We start from the raw sequence: 20,983 nt of genomic DNA on the forward strand, positions 1-20,983 counted from the left end.
AAGGGTACTTACACGTAAAATTACTTCTATGAGAAGGTTATTCTTTTAAAAATCTTGACATTTCGATGCTTGATACTTCTGATATAGTTATTTCATCTACTATTATTTTTTATTATATTATTTCATCTTCAGAGAATGAATACATGAAAGTAATATAATTATCGTGTCATCATTTGTAATTGTATTATCAAGCGATTTTAATTGTTTAGCCTGTTTTATCATCACGTACTTCAACTTTTTATTTATATTGTATTTCATATACCGTTCAAAATTTAATGAAAAGTCTCTTATCAAATTTTTTATATTTCTACATGAAAATTGCCAAATTAAAAAACTATCTTTGTTTACAATTTTTTCAGTTCTTATAAATTACTATACATAGTTTCATAATGGTTTTATAGAGAAAAATGGTGCAATGTTAAAAGGAAGAATAAGTTACCATGGATTGGGCCTCGGCCAGCCTGTGGTTTGCCCATTCAGTAGCCTCAATTTGTCGTAAACGCTCTCAGCTGGGCTACCAGCACCAACTCCAACACCAACAGCAGCCACCCCTTGCTGCTGCTGTTGCTGTTGTTGCCGTTGCTCCTTCTGTGCTGCTAAATTTCTCAGTACCCTATTTATAGATGACACCTAAAATTAGAAATAGAACATGAGGAATTAATTGTAACTATTATCTACGTCTTAATTACAATTATTATAACTTACATTTTTATTAACATTTAACGTATTTTTAAGTATATACAGTTAGTCTTAGTTTAAAGAATGTATGCTTGGAAAGTGAATAACTTTTACCTATTAGTAGAAAATTAATTATTATTGTCAATCATTCACAGAATGGCTACCTAACTTATTATTCCTGTATATATTCCATATAAATTACTACATTAATCATTTCACGTAAAATTTATTCAAAATTAATCATATTACAAATACATATTGTTCGTTTAAAAATATTTGAAATGTGGTTAATTTTGCATAAATTTTATACGGAACGATCAGTACTAGTTATCGTTTAATATAAATAAAGACGAAAAACTATTTATTCTGTTTCATATTATACAATATTATAATTTTGTATTATAATCCATTATAATCACAATATTATAATGAGATTAATTGAGATTTTTAGATTTGAATATTTACTGATTGAGCATTTCTATAATTTATGATATGAAACGAAATATTTCAAATGGTTAATACAATAGTGCCTATTTAAAGAATGAAAATTTTAGAAATTTTTCTATACGATATAGACTTACTTTTTAAATATTTTTAGAGTTATATTGTGATATATTTTCTTCGTAACTGTTATTTTGCATTCATTACAAGAAGATGTAATAAATACAATTTTTATTGACATACCATTTGTTTCAGAAATGCAAAAGTTATAGATCTAGAACCTTAAATACAGTCTTGTATAGATTTACCATATATTATATTCGTATTATAAATCTATTATGAGCTCTTGTGTGATCTAATTATGTACATATTATGTAATTGAGATTTCCTCCGGGGAAACCCTAGAAAACGAGCTACACATCACGAGCCATGGGACATGCGGATAGAGGAACTCAGCAAAGAAACTTCCATCACTCGTTTATTTCGAATCACGTTTATTCGTACAATATCAGTTTCGAGGGACGCCTTTAATAAATTGCGCATTGGTTGGAGAGGCATCGGATTTATTATAAACACGAAACATACCGGTTCAACCGAGTTAAACCATCGAGATAGAGAAAGATGAGAGGAGTTTGGGGGGTGCGCTTCTGCCCGATGAAATGCGATGAGAGCGGTAATTAAAACGATGCGGTGAGCGGCTTGTGCTCCACGAGGGAGTTAATTACCTCCGGCTTCAATTATATCCGTCTCGCGTCACTCCAAGGGGACTTTGGCTTCTGCCAACCTAAGTACGCACTCGCGCGTCTGCGGCGCGAAACATGTGCACGCGGTCGCCTACACGCGCGATGCTACTACCGTCGATCGACGTGTAGTACGAGAGACCTGCAGCCTGCTGTAATTTCTGAGTCTTCGTTGGAATTAAGCGGAATTTCGTGAGACCGTCGCGAGATACGACGGGAGAGGTCGAAGTGGCGATCGAGTTTCGGGCGTTGATATTACACCTTACGTTGAGATAAGCAAGTCGTATTCACTATATGTATATTAAGTATGTATGTAAAAAGCCCTAAACTTAAGAAACGTTAAGACGTTCCGAACGATGCGACGTGATTCTTACCTAAATAATTAAAGAGAACCCTGGCGCGAGAATAGGAACTAAAAGTAGCGCAACTGGCTTATTTTGCGCAAAATAAACTCTTAAACTGCTTATCCCTTTCTAATCTTTTTCGAGAAAGGCAAAACATTAACATCTCAATTCTTTTAGACTGTGTTTAAGTTGATGGATACAGAGGCTGTCTCTGTAACCTTGTTAAATGAAACGTTTGCCACCATATATTTTTTTACATCCAGATACGCTTTCTACGTCCTATAAGATACTTGTGTCTGAAAATGGTTAGTTTAAAACATATTTCTTTCTTAATTTCATCAAATTTAATATACGAAGGACAAGGAAAACATAAACACAAGGGTACTGTTTTGTGTCTGCCATTCACTACCATATATGAAATTTTACAAAATGTAAAGGACAAGACCGAGGCAGAGAGAGAAACGAACTATCAGGAAATTGTTAAACCATGTTTAGAATATCGGAATCACACAGGGTGTGTCATTTTAAATTATCTACAAATGATTTGTTATATGAAGTTTATTTTGTGTTTTATAAATAATAATTGTACCTAACATCTAGCCTTGTAATTCGAAAAAGTATTGAAGTATATGAGTTAGGTTTGGATTAGGTTTATATTTTTCTATAATATATTTATTATCTAATTTATTTCTCCGCATTAGTTTTCGTTTTATAAGTATAATGTTCAATTCTCTGGATAATTCAGGGATCGATTCTTAAGTCTGAAAATCGAGATTATTGTAACAATGCTTAGATGAAATACAGAGTTAAACAACAATTAATGATAATTAATAAGAATAAATAAGAATAAATAACAATGCTTTGTACAAGGTCTACCTGAAAATCGAGAATCGATTTTCCACCTCCTAAACTACCACTCTTCCTCTGTTAATCTTCAATGTTCTAAATAATCCTTTCTTATGATCGTGTCTATTTCTAACGCTCGAAATCGTTCTTCTTCTCTAACTGTCCGTCTGTGAAATGACTGTCTGTGAAATGATTTGTTTATTTGAGTTTGAACTCTTAGGAAGTTGACATAAGTATTTTTGACATACTAGTTCAAAATATATAGTATAGGATATGTAATACTGAGGTGTCAGATACCGCGAATGTTTTCTAAACATATTAGAAATATTAAATAATTGTTAGCGAAAGTAGATTGCATCGACCTGTATTTTACTATGAATTCTATTTATTGCGAATGATTCTTATGAATTATTTGTTTATATGTGGGATAATTTCCTGATATTAGTGGAATTGCATAATACCGATAGAAATGTCTATGAACAGCATTGCACACATAAATTCACGCAGTTTCAATTAAAGTAATTTGTATGGTTTTTACACTTCGTAAATATTTTTAATTACTAGTCGTAGGTCGTTTAATTATCATATTATTTTGTAGTTTAGTTATATTGCTGTTTTAATATATCTTTTTCAGCAAATAACGCGAGGAGTTAAGAGAAATGAGAAACAGAGGGAGATAAGCGAACAATGTATTTTTCTAAATACTTATTAGAACTTTTGTTAGATATCTAGAAGACTTTTGTTTCAGATAATATTTTTTACATAGTTGTATGTAAGTAGACTTCACTGATGAAAAAAATTTTTTCAGTCTATAAAAGTATCTTATAACTTTGTCAAATATCGTACATAACAAAATCTAGCCTTCACGACATTTTCAGTACACTCGTCATCGTTCCTGTTAGCCACGTGTATACGCAGTTGATACGATTAAAACATACTTTAAAAAAAGGTGCTTTTGTCTCAGCAAATAAACGCAATCATAATTTCGAAAACGATATTCGACATTAATGATTGAAGTATGCACGTATCGAAGAATATCCAGACCGCCTCCATTCCCCTTGGTTGTCGTATCTTTTATTTATCCTCTGGCCGACGTGAGCTGCTTTCGTCGGTTCTGTCACTTACAGCTCGTATAAATCCCAGCCAAGTCGTAAAAGAATTCCCACGAACTAAAGCGGTACGTTCTTCTGCTGCCGATAGTTTCGCAATTCATTTCCCAGACGTGTATTTTCTTCCATGCGTCGCCAGCTATTCGCGCGATAACGTTAACGTAAAGTTCTTGTGGTCTCATATAAAACATTTTGGCCCTCCATTTTTAACAAGTCGTAAGTGTTTATGCACATTAAATACGCAAGAAACGTGTGATATTTAACATAATAAATTAATAACTTCATGTTCAACGCAATATATGAATATTAAATATTAAGTATTAAGTATAAGCTTATGTAAGTAAATACCTTTACATAGACATATTTTCTCAATATCCATAATTTTATCCCAACTATTTTTAATATATATCGACCAAACTGTCTACGTAGGTACAGATAGACTGCGGACATAAAATATGTAAATTGTAAATTTATATGTTTATGAATATAATTAAAAAAGTGGAACTTGGATAAAAAATTGCTTTATCTACTAAGTATTATAAAGGGTATTATATTTTGAATACTTTATATACTTTTGCATATTCTGTGCACTTTTACATCTCCAAATTTTCCATAAATACATAAAAATCCGTACTCTTGTTATAAAGAACAATATGTAAAAATGATATACAGACATTTAAATATCCGCAAATACATTTCTTCAATATGCTTCATGGTTTACATCCCTAATTTTATATCCTGCTCCATTGAACGTACATACATTTCAATCGAAATATAGATATTTGAATCTGTTTAAAGTTCAGGGTTACCTTAAACTAAAGACTTTTTCGTTTCGTCACGAGAAAGATTGTATACAGTATATAGTGTAGAGGAGAAGAGGAGGAATCGCGTGTCCAAGGATTACGCGCAAAGTTCTGTGATTGGCCATGGGAGATTTTCGTTCCCCAAGGTTTGTTAGACCCGGTGTCAGGGTTCCGTAGCGTTGAAGCGAGCTGACATCTCGGACCCATGAGCGGAGTACTGTCATCCCCCTCAGTGCACACGCGGACACACCGCTATCACGAACACGTCCCAAACACGAAACAGACATCGCTGATACTCTCCCTCGACTTGTCTTCGATGTCCTCTGACATTCTTCGACTCCTCTCCTTTTAATCTTATCAACGTCCTCAAAATTGACTTTTGTATAAAGATTACGTATGATGTAATTTTAAAGAACAGTATTACGCTTTCGTTAGTGATTTTAGATAGGAAATATTTTAGAGGAGGTTGCAGTTGATACAATTTGTTTCAGGCTATTAAACTGCGGATTTTTATGTATCTGTGAGAAATGTGAACATATGATATGTATAGAATAGCACTTAATATGCTAAAATATATAAAATATCTTTATAAAATATGAAGTTTGGATGAATATTCGCAGTCTACAGATTATATAAGAATAATGCTTGCTGTCTTGGATACTACAGTTTAAATACATTGTATTTGGAATATCAAGAGTATTATCAAATATCAACATTGTGTAATACTACAAATGTTTAAATTTGAAATATTTCGATGATGTTTTTAACGAAGTTTGTTTGAGATTAAAGAAATATGTATATGTATAAATATGTCGGTTTTATGGTTTTGTGTGCATATTACATTTGGTATTCATATAAATAGTATTATATTTCGTATACATAGTACATTTCAGTTATTAGGTGTATGCGATTGCGCGATTACTTGGTTACCAACCCAATAGTATTATATTTGGAATGTTAACAATATCATCAAATTTCAATATCACACTAATTCAGTACTCTAATTTAGAATATAATAGGATACAATGTGCATCGTTATACGATGTTTTCGCTACGTTTCGTGATTTTCCAGTTTATATTCTTCGTTCGATATATAGAATAGAAATATACGCGCTAACTAGATTCATGCGGAATGAACGCGTTAGAAAGTATCTGAAACGAATAAAAGCCAGCACATAAACGAAAATAAAGCAATGTACAACCTCCATGCTCCACAATAATCTACAACAGTTCTCTTAGGCGACTTACAAAGTACCAAACCCAGTATTTCCAATTTTCCAGTGTCAGGTCAAACAAACGGGGTTTCTTCCGGCTTTCGTCTTAACGCGATGTCATGAAACGCACAAAAGCGTCCAAGCCGAATGACTCCTCGACGTCACAAGCCCGACACAATGAAAAGTCGTTGCGGTAAAGAAGGTTCTCCCTGCGACAAAGCTGACGTTCTAAAGAACGGGTGCCAGTCAAACGACAATCCCGCTGTGACATCGAGTGTCCTGGCTGTGTTTGGCCGTTTTTCTCCTTTTTTTTATTCACCGCCGATATCCTTCTCTTTATTCCATTCCAACACATTTGCGCCCTGTGTCACCCTCGTCATTATATCGTGACAATCGTAACCATACTAGAAATCGATCTCACAATACTTTTTATGTAAGCTTTATGGCAAACCACTTGCCAAAGATTGAAATTGGTGACATATTTTCATTGGTCGATCGCGAAGAAAAGAGTTCTACGTTTTATCAACGTGTGTTTAGTATATTTTTATGAGTGTCCAGCTATAATGTATTGCGGCTTTGGTAACGCGTCTAGTGGCAGTAAGATTTAACGATTTATATTTTCCAGTTCTAGTTTTAAGTATTATTTCACGTCAAGAGACTATGGAACTTAAGCAATGCTACAGCTAGGCACGAAAGTCTACGTACTCGTATTTGTGTATATGATTCATCAAAGAAATTAGAAACGCAATTTGTCACAGAATTCTTTATATTTACGTATCAATACAATTATCGTTAATGTATTTCTAAAAGAAATTATACAAATTAAAGGATTTTACCCACAAAAGTCTTAGAATTAAGATAGTTAAGTTTGTTCCTTGCGTATTCGTAAATTTTGTTGCTTAGTGAATCTGATTGGTAATTGGTAATTGAACGATTAAGGTTCTAAATATTAATAGAATTTTTACGAATTTTCCCGAAATTTTGTTTTTATCATTAAAACTAAGTAAAACAACATTAAATACATTTGTCTTGATAAGTAAATAACACATATTTTCTCATTTTTATTTTTAAATTTAATGGAATTGAGATTTAATTAGGATTTCAAACTGATGATATAAATCTTTTAAGGCAATAATATCGATTAATTTTTAAATAAGAAGCAAAAAGATTTTAAAAAGATAATATTCGAGCTGTTTATTTTATTCTTTATTTCTTTCATTTCTTTTTATTATTTTTCATAATTACAGTTTGTATACTTTTGAAAAGTATCAACGCATCGTTTCAAAATAATCCGTATTATTCTTAGTTATCATTGTTATCGAACCGTTTAGAATAATAGCGAGGATAATATTATGACGTCTCTATCCGACACCCTTCTCGATGATTGGCCACCCTCTTCACAGATCATGCTAATTTCATCGATCCACCAGATTCTTCCTAGTTCCTAGTGTGTTTCCCAGCCCTCGCCGAGTATCGTTCTTCATGCGAGTCACATGGACTGCGGATAATATCTCTGACCCTTTTATATTTATCATAACGCGAGGTATTATGATATGTAGCATAAAAAACGTGTTGGACACGTACCGTCGACGATATTTGATAGAATGATAAACTTTGCGATTTATATCTCGATGAATAAACTTCTGGACGTAACTCAGTTATTTCTTGAGAATTCGAACACTAACTCTATATCCAGACAACAAAATTGAGAAATTGACAAAAGTTAGAGTTGATGATGCTTAGAGTAGAACTTGGTTCCCCAGAAACACAAATAACAATAGGATAGAATTTAACAAGTTGGTATTTTTTCGTAAAGTTCAAACTTGAAATAAACGTTATTTCATATTATAGCAACTTAATAAAACACATTATAGAACGAGTAAAAGCATCGTACAAAGAAACTTATCGAACGACTTAATAGAAAGCAAAAGTTGACGTCTTACACAACATCAACTGTATCTATTGAGTTCGTTCATTTAATATCGAAGCAAAGCAGCTCGCATTATCATCGCGTTGATTTATCGTTTATGTGAAACATGACGCGAGAAGCGGTGGTTATTCAAAACAGGATACGAGCGAGTCGTTCACTGAAAACAGTGTGACATCCGCGTACAGCCCTTAACCAAGACTTTCATGACTTTTAAATAACCCTCGTAAAATGCTTTTGACCAGGCTTGCATCGGTCGAACTACTATTTCAGGATGTTTTTGTCATAATAAAGCCGCGATGCATGGGGCACGTTCAGACCCTAGGATAACGGAAGTAAACCGAATGGGGAAAGAAGAGAGGAATCGCACCCTTTGCTTCTTCCGCTTTTCTCGCTTGATACACTCCGCTCTTGTGAATTTATACAGGCTATTACAGGATTGGTTCTTATTAGAATAAAATAATTACTGACATTTTCACGTTTGCAATTACGTTACTTGAAATACTATTTTAATATTATTTCTTTTGTTCAAGAAATAATCTGAGATGATTATTTCAAAGACCTATTATTTCGAATGAATCGATAGTACCTGTACCTATTATCAAATTAAAGTAATAGTGTATTTAATAAATACATTATTTCAAATACGATATTTATGTACTTATATGCTTCATTAAGAAAATAAAGATATTTTTATTTTATCTGCTATTTTGTTTTAAACGAAATTATTCGAATACCTAGTAGTATAGAATTTATTACATAAAATGCAGATGAATATTGGAATAAATATAAAAGACGTGGAACTTACTATAGAAAAGATTTTAAAGGTTAGTAAAGTAATTAATTTTTATCCTCAGTCTTCTAACAATTTCTTATAGAGAATAATAGAATCGATTAGTAATATTAGAAAGTGTACTGTGCAATTTACGCTTCTAGTTCTGGAATGGATATATGTATACATACACCGAATCACGCATCATTCGAAATCATTTAATCTTGTCTAATGAAATTTTTCAATTGTCTCGACATCGCTGTCCGAGTATTTTTTTATATAGCGGATAATTTTAATTAGCGATAATTCGCATTTTCGGAGTAGAATTTAATACCCTTTATATAGCGGAAAGCAAAGTGGTTGCAAAATGTCATGTAACCTGTCATTAAATCACCCCTTTTATTCCCAGAAGCATAGTGTGTAGTAGTGGCACGTAAATTACAAGTTACTTGATTTCTGGATCGGTTGCTATACGTTGCCACGTAATAAGAGTATATCGCGTTATGCGGTTTCAGCTCTTCGACACGTGATAACGATTTAGCGCTTCGCTTCTAAGCACGCCCCTTGTTGTACTGTATAATTGTCATTTGCTTGAGCAATATGTATTATGAGACATGCTGAGAGGAATGAAGATTAAAATTTGAGGTGAATAGGACAGTTAATTTTTGGCTAAAGGCCGGCGATTTAGTGTAGCTTTACAGAAATATTTCACTGAAATGAAATAAACTAAAGAAATAAAATAAAAGTATTTAATATACTGTTCAAATTTGTCTTATATTTTATATATTATATAAAACTGTTGAAGTTGAGTCTAGAAAGAATCTTTTGCAAAATATTATGCCTATTATAATAATTTAATAATTTATTTTTATTTTGGCCTCCTCAGCCTGGTAATGGATTTAGCTTATAATTCTTTTTATTCATCTTTCCGTACTCCTCATAACCGAAAATAAACTACTCTCAAATTTACTTAACATATCCCATTCTATTGACACTTTAGCCCTAATTTCAGTATACTATCATTTTAGTATTATGCCCCCTTTTCCTGTCTTAGTTCTCGCCGACAATTGACTGTTTCTTCGTAGTATCCTCCTTTTACTCTTACTAAACTTCCTCTTAACCTCTTTACTCCCCCACATTCTTCTGTGTAGTGTTCCAGTGATCCCTCTCTCTTTGCACATAGCCTACATTTCCTTTTGTTTTCAATTAACCAACATCTACTCGTCTTCTCCATATTTCTACGCCCTATTCTCGCTATTGATCTCTGATTACGTGCTTTTACTTCCGCGAGCAAAAGGATTACGATTATTTGTTTATCATTGTCGAACAATTAAATAATGCGATGAGAAACATTAACAAAAGGATACAAAAATATTTAGGTATAATAGTAAAATATTTGAATATTTAAATAGTGTAACATATCTCAAAAGTATTTAACTTTCAATAGCCATATCTCATATTTTTTATACGTAGAATGATAGGGAGGATCGATTTATGCAAAAAAGATCCATTACTACGATTTAAGTAAAAACCATAAATGTATTTTGCAGGTAATATATTTGTAGAAAAGTTGCACAGTAGGATATGTCACAGGTTATTAAGTACTGCAATTTCTAACGTCACTTCAAATTAATTATAGTTCCTCTTAGTTACTAGAATCATTTTCTATATACAATCAGTCACGAAAGCCTACATATACATACTTATCGTATTTTGTGTATGACTTATCAGAGAAAGTAATAATACTTGTCACAAAATTATTCATTCTTATATATGTATCAACATAATCATTATTAATGTATTTCTCAAGGGAATTAAAGAAATTTAGCTATAAGATTTATCTCACAAACACCTTGGGACGAAATTACATCAGAAATTACAAAAACATTAGTTGTTTCAACATTAATGTGTTTTAACGGTATATGCCTTAATATAATAATGATAAAGTTTTTACTAGATGTTACTTTTAATACCTAACATTTAAGACTGTCTGTGCTTCCTAACTACAGTGCATTTATAAAACTCACGTCACTAAATTCTTTCCATTGTATCAATCCAAAATTTGTTATATTATATTATATTGAAGTATGGTCTTAGCCACAGTTTCCACGGGAGGTAAAACAGGCAAATGGCGCAATTTTTCGCCGATTATTCGAAATTGCGATCGCAACGAATTCGTACGTGTCGAAATTGGGGTGAACCGGTGCGGCACGCGTCGATACGCCGATTTGCAGTATAAATCTTGCACCCTACGTTGTCACGATGTCGCGCAGTCGCCCCATAACGCGTGGGAAATCACGGCTGGATCAAGTCGAAGGATAGCAGAGGAAAGAAAGATGTGAAACGCGTGCACCGCGATTGTGTAACGTGACAGCTCTATTATGTACTCTCGATCCTGCGACTCGCCTCTGCTTAAGTTGATCTGACCGCTCTGAATATTTCCGTCACCCTTCCTGCCCTTCTCCAACGAAAATGACACGCTGACGTTGTAACTCTATTAAGATTATGGTTTTTCGTGAGCTTTCTACAGAAAGAAGCAGATAAGATATGAAGATTATAGGAGTAAAATCCAATGAGCGATAATTTGTCATTTTTATGATTTGTAACGGGACAATTTTGAGATTCAATACGCTTTATACTTTCAATTCCTCCCTTTTTATTCGACTTTGATTAAATATTATTTGGTATTAATCGTAACTGAATTGGGAGTCTCTATGCATTCATGTAAAATTTAAAGTTGCAAAAATTGTATCAAATATATACAAAATCTACAAAAATATATGTATATAGGTAATGTACTACTAAGTAGAGTGTTTGTTACAATTTTGAATAGGTAAAACGTATTTCTATTTATGTTTTCTTACAATTGTGCCCACAAAAATTATAACAGTAGAAGTGAAGCAAACCAAAAAAGGTGTTTAAGTAGTAATAGGAAAGGGATTGGGGCTTAAACTAAGCTCTTTGTATACATATACTAATTGTGGCATTAACTGCTCTAGATTCGAACATGTAATAATTCATCGTCATTAATTGAACGTCTATAGATCATTACAATTTCTCCTATTGTTCCTATTATTATATTTAGAATAATCCATTAGATTAAAACATTATGTTTTCAATGAGCAAAAAAATTATACAATGTATTTATATATCGTGGGGTACCATATAAAAGATAAGCACATGAAGCACGATGATAAGCATAATGAAATGACAATATAAGGAGTAATCAAATCGGTTCGCATAAATAGTTAACTGTATCCTCTTAATAGAATGCTTCGTAATAGATTAGCAATTGAATCACCGCGATATAAATTAACCATCTATATCGGAGTAGAACTAGACGCGAAAACCAATTCCAGCCAGCGAAGACGATCTTTTCCCGTGTATCGTTATCGGGCGAACCATTATTCCACAAGTTATCGCTATTGCTTTGATTTATTATTCGGAGCACTAAGAAGCTTTGCCGAACCCTTGGTTACATCATGGAATTCTTGTTTCCAGACGGTTATACTAAGAAAATGGCAGCAGAGAAGAGATAACGTAATAAGAGGACGCGGAAAAGTGAATGCAATGGTTTACAAATTCGTATCAACCTCAAATTGTCAGTGACTCATATCTTTGTAGAAGTTTTAAAATTTTTATTAAGGAAGTTTAATTACGTCGACATGTATCATCGTTATCTTATTTGTAGGTATTTATTTTATATTATTTTATTATTTATTTGCGAATATATACACAAAGTAGAAACTTTTATCGTTATACACACATGTGTACACTCGCGGGCACGCACACAAACACATATTCTAGGAAGTTGCATTTACGATAAAAGTTTCTACTGTTTCAATTTTGCTTATAATTGCTTTTGAAAATGAACTACTCAGTTCTATAAAAGCTACGTTCGAGTAGGACAAAAATTATATCGTTAGTTGTAATTTCACATTCAGTGCACATTTCAATCATATGTTTGATATTTTTTTAAAAATATTGGACTATTCCGTGCGGGCTGTAAGTTATACAATATCTTAAACGATACATCTGATATTTGCTAAGAAGCTTCTGTAGAGGTTTTATGTAATAGAATCTAGATATTCTACAAATGTCATTTAGTCTATACATTATAAGACAATCATACACTGATAATGTAAAGTGCTCATTAATAACATTTGAAGATACGTGTGGCCTAAAATCCGAAATAAAGAAAAAAATGAAAAAAGATATCAATGGAAATCAAAACCAAGAAACGGAGGGAACATATTTCGAAAAATTTTCGCGATCATACCCACTAAACGTGAACCAGCGAAAGAAAGGCGAGCAGGAACCGGAGTAAAAGGGAGCGATAGCGATTGCGCGGGCAAGATACAAATTACATTTAAATAGAAGTCGAGGAACGCACGGTATTCGCAATTTAAACGGATACAGAGCGAAAGAGAGATAGAAGAAAACAAGAAAGCACAGAGTGGAACACGCGAGCGAAGAAGAGACATGAAAGGCCGATTCTAAAATACAACGTGAAACAACAACGGATAGAACAGGAAATCAGAGGGGAAATACATCCACTTTTACTCGACGAAAGATCGTAGAGAGTTAGAGAACAGTGGGATCAAGTTCAATATGTGTATTGTAGTTACAAATCCTAATCAAATTCAACACCCAAGGTTCTGTTCACAAGGTTTGGAATAATAAAAGAGTTAATGATTCATTCGAGCATTTATAAGTTTCGAAACTCTATTTGTGACTAATCCGATATTTAAACAAATCTTCAAGTTCATACGTTTTTAAATTCTTGAATTTTTCAATTTTCGAATTCACGAGAAACAGGAGAATTTCAAATTCGCTATGGTGCAATAATGTTGGATTTATGTTTCATGATTAAAATAATCCTATGATAAGGTTATTTGAGTCTATGAGATATATAGAAACGAAAAAATAAATAAATAAATAAATAACAAAATTATTTGCTAAGATTAAGAGATATACACACGTTACTGAATCATGATAATTATGATTGAGGGTATTAACATTAGTTGTACTAACTTTTCTCTTTAAAATGAGTAGAAGTATGATATATTCTACCGTATATTTCATTTGATCACATCATTAATAACGTGTTAATTAAAGAAAACAATTAATTAAACAAACAGCAATAACTGTTTTCAAAGGTAGAACGCTTGAAAATTACAAGCAAATTACTTGGTTTCTATTTATCATTCAAGTCAGCCAACTTCATCCTATTGTTAAAATTTCAAAGAGTTTCGTGTAACCCGCATAATATATTCATAAAAATGCGTACGCAGACTGTCCAAATGCAATACTTTCGTGTATCACTATATTATACTTGCGAAGTACTTGAATCCATCACTAGTGTTAGACGTCTGATGCCACGTATAATCACAGCTTTTAATCTGGAACGACGAAGGGTAGTTTTCGGCGGCGATAGAAGGGCTGCTGCTTCGAAGACGCCCATGGGGTGGTACTCTGTTTCATGGTGAAACGGGGGATACGGTATTTAGCAACGCGCCGGGGGGTTCCCTAAAGTAATAGAAGGGCGGCGAGCGCGCCACGCGTCGCACGTTATTGCCTCCTGCACGTACCACGGTGAACGCGCCACCAGCAACCCTTACCATCTTCGGATTCCTATGATCCAGCGTAGCTTTCGATAGATGCTCCTCGAATAGAGGGCATCGGTCACGTGCATGATTTTCTGGATTATATCTCATCGGTTGCATGATGATTTCGATAGAGAGGTGGTATAACAATGAGAAGGGATGGTATAACTGGATAACAGGTGATGTACAGTACAGGTATTTGTACATTTACTAATATAAATAATAAAAAGCTTTTATGCTTAGTTATATCGTGCGTATTATGTAAGACATTTTGAAATTGCATTAGCACTATAACGATTTTTGTAATTAAAAACCCGCAATCTACTTATATCAAACACATTGCTATGTTTCACATATATAAATATCCTATACGTGTGTATGTGTGTTTCTAGGATATTAAATATGAAAGTTCATATTTTTATAGATGTAATTAAAAGAACGGATCCTATATATACACAACTGTTTTACTTATTAAGTATTATAACAGATACGCAATGTTTGAGATATTTTTGCATGTTATACGCACTTTTCCACTTTCCGATACATTCGGCAATATGTTCACATCTAAAGTTCCGAAAGAAATGTAATACTCGCGATTCAGTGTTTCTTTTCAGCGAACGAATTTTAGTTCTTACGGTGGCTTGGCGCATGGCAACGAAAACTCAAGGCCTGCTGACGAAGGATACCTCTGTCGAAGCGGTTAACGTCACTTTAACCGGGCCAGCAATCTTATACCGAGCCGTTCAAGTTCAACCACCGTGTGGCGGCTGTCTCGTCCAATCAGAAACGATCGACGCGCGTAAACGACCGTGTGTCATCTTGGAGACGAGCCCTGTACAGAAACTGTACATGCACGGACCGGTATAGCCGAAGGATATCGGTTTACAGGTTGACCGATTGTCTTCAACATTTCTCTTTTAAAAGGCTATCAGACACTTCGATCTTCCATCTATGTATTTTTATTTTTGGTTTGGTTTAGTTTTGCGAGACTGGTCTCTCGCCTTGAAATTACTCTGTGAATTCCTTTGCTTCGTCTTATATTTCTCTAGAAGCATAAATACGTGGAATTGTTTGTTATTAGTAAAACGCTGGTATTTATGCAAATTTCTATTTTTCTAAATATGATTTACAAAATAGAACTTGGACAGAAAAATGTCTTATTTATTGAATATTGCAAAGAGAGCTTTGCTTTGATTATTTTATAACAGTAAAGTTTCATATAAGGTGGTAATTCTTGAAGATTTTGACAGTTTGCTAGTGGTTTTCCCCTAATTCTTCTTAGTTGTCTTGATATAACCTTGTTCTTATTTCCATTAAAGTTAATTCCACAAGAACACTGATTATTATTATCGATAGTTCAATGATTAATAGATTGCGAATTCCAGTAAAAATTTATATTCTTACGAATACAAGGGAAGAAATGGAATTTGAATAGAAATTTATTTCATCTATGAAAATGTTATGTATTTCTCCATATTTAATCAGAGTATTAGAATCACCAAATTAATTATGACACTTTCACGGTGACTATTTAATCATATTATTCCAAAGTAGGAATTACCAGTTTTAGAATTCAAAAATTCTGTAAACGGAAAACTGTTATAATTTTATCGCTTAAAATAATTTATCTGTTGAAAGATTGCTCTTTAGCGTAACTATCCATTTTTGTATTTTTAAGTTTCGCGTAAACGTATAAAAATCCGCAGTCTAGTGATTAAAAAGGAAAACTCGCGTCTAAAGAAAAAGAAAGACTTCACCGACAGCTCCTGTAAAAGATCGGCCATGGAAATAAGGGGAACCATAGCTTACGAGATTCAGAAGGAAACGAAGCAGTAGAGAAAGAAAGGATAGCGTACGAAGAAACGCCTGACCAAGGAGATGAAAAAGGGTGAGAGTTAGTGGCGGTTCTCTGAGAAATACATAATGCAGTAGCCGGACGTCTCCGACACCCTGTCCCTGCCACCCTTCGCCGATTCTATCTCTGTCTAGAGACCAAGAAGAGAGCCGTGAGAGGATACATAGAGGGGTTGGTGCAGCGAGGAGGGCTGGTAACGCGAGAGGACGAAGGGGTGCATTGATTTACGTGGCCAGGCCAAGCCGAGGGTGTCTCCAAGGCGGACGTACAGGGGCCAACAATTCACTCGCTTCGGCTTCCACCAGCCATCCATTACTTTGCCTCTTCTACCGACTGAGATCTAACTCTCCCTCCCCTTTGATACCTCCGACCACTGTTGCTGAGTCTTCTTCCTCGGTTCTGCTGGAATTGTTGCGGTCACTTATTGCTAGGTGTGTGTATCGAAATGGACAGATGTGTAGTATTTTGATTGGTGGGTTGGTGTCTTTCAGTGTGATGGGATATGGCCTTTCTGTGCTAAGTTATACATATATGCAGTCTTCTAAAGAATATTGTAAGATGGCGGATTTTTATCCATTTATGAGAAATTTCAAGGTGCAAAAATGTAAAAGACGTACATATGATGTAAAAAGTGAAAAAGAAGTACATGGTGACTTATTGTAACATTTAGCGAATAAAATAAACCTTTATCTACCTTCCATTTAATTACTCGTGTTACTAAAAAGTGTGAAATTACATAGAATCGGCAGTTTAATTATAATCAATGCAAAGTTAAAATTTCGAAATTTCAAATTATTAATTAAAAACTTAGAAATCGTTAAATATAGAAGCTCCCGAAGCTCTGTCTCTTTTAGAGTATTTAAAAAATCCTTGAAAGTCGTACATACAGAATTGTAAATCACAATTAAGTCTTGTAGGAATTCGACACGTTACTTTTCCTTTCAACTGTGTTACATTAAATCCTCATTTTTACATATTGAACAGCGTTAATCTTCATATATTATATGTTTTCATATCACACGTATTTTCGCACGAAATAGATCTTCACAGTTTACTTTCTACGCTATCAAAAAATTCGTTTCATATTAAACTATTCCAAAATCTTTTGTCATTCTTAAAAAAAAAAAACATATAAATTTTTATTATCTATTATTTGTAAGTAAAAAACGGGCAACTATATGGGAAGAGAATATTGGAAATGGTGCAAGACGTGACCAACATGCTAATAGAGACGATTGGTCGTTCAAACGTTCGTCCAGTTTGCTCAAACACGTGGAAATAGCGTGCAAACACGTCCCTGAGATGGTCCATTCACTGCGGGAGACTATTAATTACAGGAACACGCTCGGTCACCACGGGAAATCGTGCTATCCCTCGATTCAACTCTCTTGCGGTACTCGTGATTTTCCACCCCTGAGTCAGGGAGGCAGAGGGAACAACGATGGTGTAGATATCACATAGTCACCACCTGTGAAAACGCCTCTGGTATCGTTTCGACATCCAATTCCCTCTTTACACAGTTAAATCAATCTAATTGATTCAAGTGGTAATAAGATGTATACGTTAATTCTTCTCATTATTAATTCTTATTATTAGAAAAAATTCGTGAATCGGAAGGAGTCTATACTTTTGAAATAATATTGTAATATTTTGAAGAATCTTTCTTATTTATGAAATATTCATATTATAATGATTAAAACTTAGAAAATGTTAATAAAATCGTATTTGTTTTATTAATTTATATTATATCTATTCGTTCCTCTTGCTCATCTTTTTCATCCTTTCAAGTTATTTATTTCTAAACTATATTTTAAAAACATTGTCATTTAAGTATTTCTTCTTTGAGAGTGCATTTTAAACGGAAGAATTTATCAATACATATTTCAAATTTTTGAAAGATGTTTTAAATCTTTATTTCTTGCTACTTTTTGATCAGAATTCGATATCAAAATAAAATCGTTAACTTTTGATAGCAACGGAGCAGGGATTGAGTTGCAGAAGCAACCTTAACTTTTAGATCGAGTGCTGTACACGGCAACCACTCGTGATTTCGAAGTGTTCATTGGGGGTGAGACATCAACGTCAACTCCCGGAAAGAACGATCGCGGTCAGGCTGACCAGCTCAACGAATGTAATCTCGTTTGACAGTGGTTCTCTCTTATTTTACAAAACTGCTTTCTATATCAATTATTATGATGTAATTATGTATTTATTATCAACGATATTTCGCTCGAATGTTTACTTAAAATTTGCTTACAGTATTTTCTGAATTTTATAATAGAGATTTCTTTTATTTTTCTCCTTCTATAAAGTACAGAAAAGCTATATCATAGTTGTGTATGTATCTATCTCATTTTTATGAAAAGAAAATCAGTTTATGATTTCTTATTGTTTTTAAATATGATACGAAAACCAGAGTTTATAATAATGGAAGCTTAAAGAAGTTTTCCCTATTTTCATTATATCAATACGTATATTTGTTCTACTATTTAACACTTTATTTTTTCGTGTTTTAAAAAAAAATAAATTGCCAAACAACTGCGTATAAATAAAGTCACACATCAGTTAAAAAATTCCTAACACCTAAACGATAATCATAAAACATCTAAATCTCTGCATCTTTAATTCCATCGAAGTTTGCAATTTAATCTATTCAGAGAATACATCTATATTGCTAAATATCTATAAATCTACTAAATATCTATACTACTAAATTCTAAGAAAAGAGGAAAGTAAAATAGTAGAGAATCACTTGGAAGAAAATTCTTAACCATTTTTTATAAAATTTGTCACATTTTTCAATTTAATGAGAAAGAAAATAACGTAGTAAAGAAGAAACAAAATTCTATAGAATCCTAATAGGAAATAGAACAAAGAGATAAAGAATCTTTCTAAAGTAATTTCCTACAAAATTGTTAATAAAACATTATACTCTTGCTTTCCATTATCTAATTGTAATAAAAAAAAAAGAAGAAAAAGTGATTTAAAATCAACATTGGAAACTGAATTTCTAAAAAATTCTTCTCTTTTCTACTGTGCTCAATCCCAATAAAAGGAAAAATAAAATAGCAGAAAATGTTTGAAATCAAATTTTTAAGAAATTGTTTTCTTTCATAACACATATATACAGTTTTACTAAAAAAGAAACTAGCAAACAAATATTCGGAAATAAATTGCTAAAAAATATCTTTTCCTTTTTATACTATTTATTTTGAATAAAAACAAATTTGAGATATAAATATTCTAAAAAAACCTAATAAAATACCCAATAACAAAGTACTTCAAATTAAAGATCTTTTTTTCTTTTTATCTAACAATTCCAGTAAAAATGAAGCAAAAGTTTCCTTCTAGAATCTAAAAATCTAAAAAAATTCTTTTCTGAAGATGTTATTCTTAATATATAACATATCAATCATTGAATACGTAAGTGAAAATCCTATAAATTTTATAATTTATTCTAATCAAAATAAAAGAATAAAAAAATGTTTAAAATCAAATTCTTAGAAAATTTTTTATAAAATATCATTCCGAATACTGTTTACATTATAATATGATCGTACATAAAATATTATTAAATGAAATTCCTAAAACTCTATAAACCTGATTCTAATAAAAACACAATAACGAAAGGAACTTTTAAAATGAAGTTCCTAAAAAATTTTGTATGAAACATTATTAAATGAGAATCTGAAAAATTGCATAATCTTGATAAGAAAATTTCCACGGCCTAAAAATGAAAACGACCGGACAATTTTCAGCCATGGATGGTATACCTTGGAGAATTGGCCGAGAACCACTGATAGTATCCCGGAATCAGTGGTGCGAGTAAACCAATAACGCGTCCGCCACGCCGGGTGCCAGATTCAAATCCAACCGGGGGCTGAAACGGCATTCGACGACGAAACGGATAGCGAAAGCTTCACAGGACATTTCGAATCCGACGCCACGTCCTGCAGCCGTTTCGGGTTTGTCAAATCATTGTCCATTCGATCGTGCACCCGTTCGTTCTCAAAGAGAGAGAATGCCTACCTATTTTATTTTCTCCGTTTTTTTTTTTTTTTTTTTTTGTTTCGTTCATTTCTTTCTCGTTAGTTCGTTTTATTCTACTTCCTAAACAGACCGGAGTAATTGGACGTTTTTTGTGACAGTAACTCGTTTCCCAAAGAATTTTCCAGATTTTTCCGTATCTTTCGCTTTTCTATTGGCAGTTCTCAATTTCGTTTAATGAGACTATAAGGATTAGTTTTGCTAGCTTGATTCTTGCAAATGATCTTACTTTTATTTGGCGTTTCGTTTGTTTTTTATTGAATTTTGGATTTTCAAAATTCAGTTTCATCGTTGAGTTTCTTCTTGATAATTTGGTTGCAGCAAGCGATTTCAATTTTGTTTTTGATTTCTGTATTTTTCATTGACAGTTTACAATTTTCTTTAATGACTTTTTTGCAATTAGGATAATATGGTTTGTGCGAGTGATTTTTGTTTTATTTTTGATTTTTGAGTTTTTATCGAGTTTGCAACTTTATTTAATAAAGTTTTTGATATTAAGAGGAGCAATTGTAGTTTTCCTTTCGGTTCCTCAAGTTTCTCATAAGAATTGAAGGACGATATATAATTACGTAGAATAATTTTGCGATCTTGTTTTATGAAT

The 20,983-nt window shown here is 32.9% G+C and overlaps 1 protein-coding gene across 4 annotated transcripts in view; it reads right to left on the minus strand.

Moving 5' to 3' along the window:
* LOC100647828 (paired box protein Pax-6) overlaps window positions 1-20,983 on the minus strand; it is a 143,417-nt gene that overhangs the window by 70,606 nt on the left and 51,828 nt on the right. For all 4 annotated transcript variants that reach the window (XM_048404816.1, XM_048404815.1, XM_048404814.1 and 1 more), the window contains exon 5: window positions 440-630. In XM_048404816.1, the coding sequence (XP_048260773.1) occupies window positions 440-630 (191 nt within the window). The remainder of the gene's footprint in view (window positions 1-439; window positions 631-20,983) is intronic.

Source organism: Bombus terrestris, chromosome 4 (assembly GCF_910591885.1).
Source record: "Bombus terrestris chromosome 4, iyBomTerr1.2, whole genome shotgun sequence".
In the NCBI taxonomy this organism is placed as follows: Eukaryota; Metazoa; Arthropoda; class Insecta; order Hymenoptera; family Apidae; genus Bombus; species Bombus terrestris.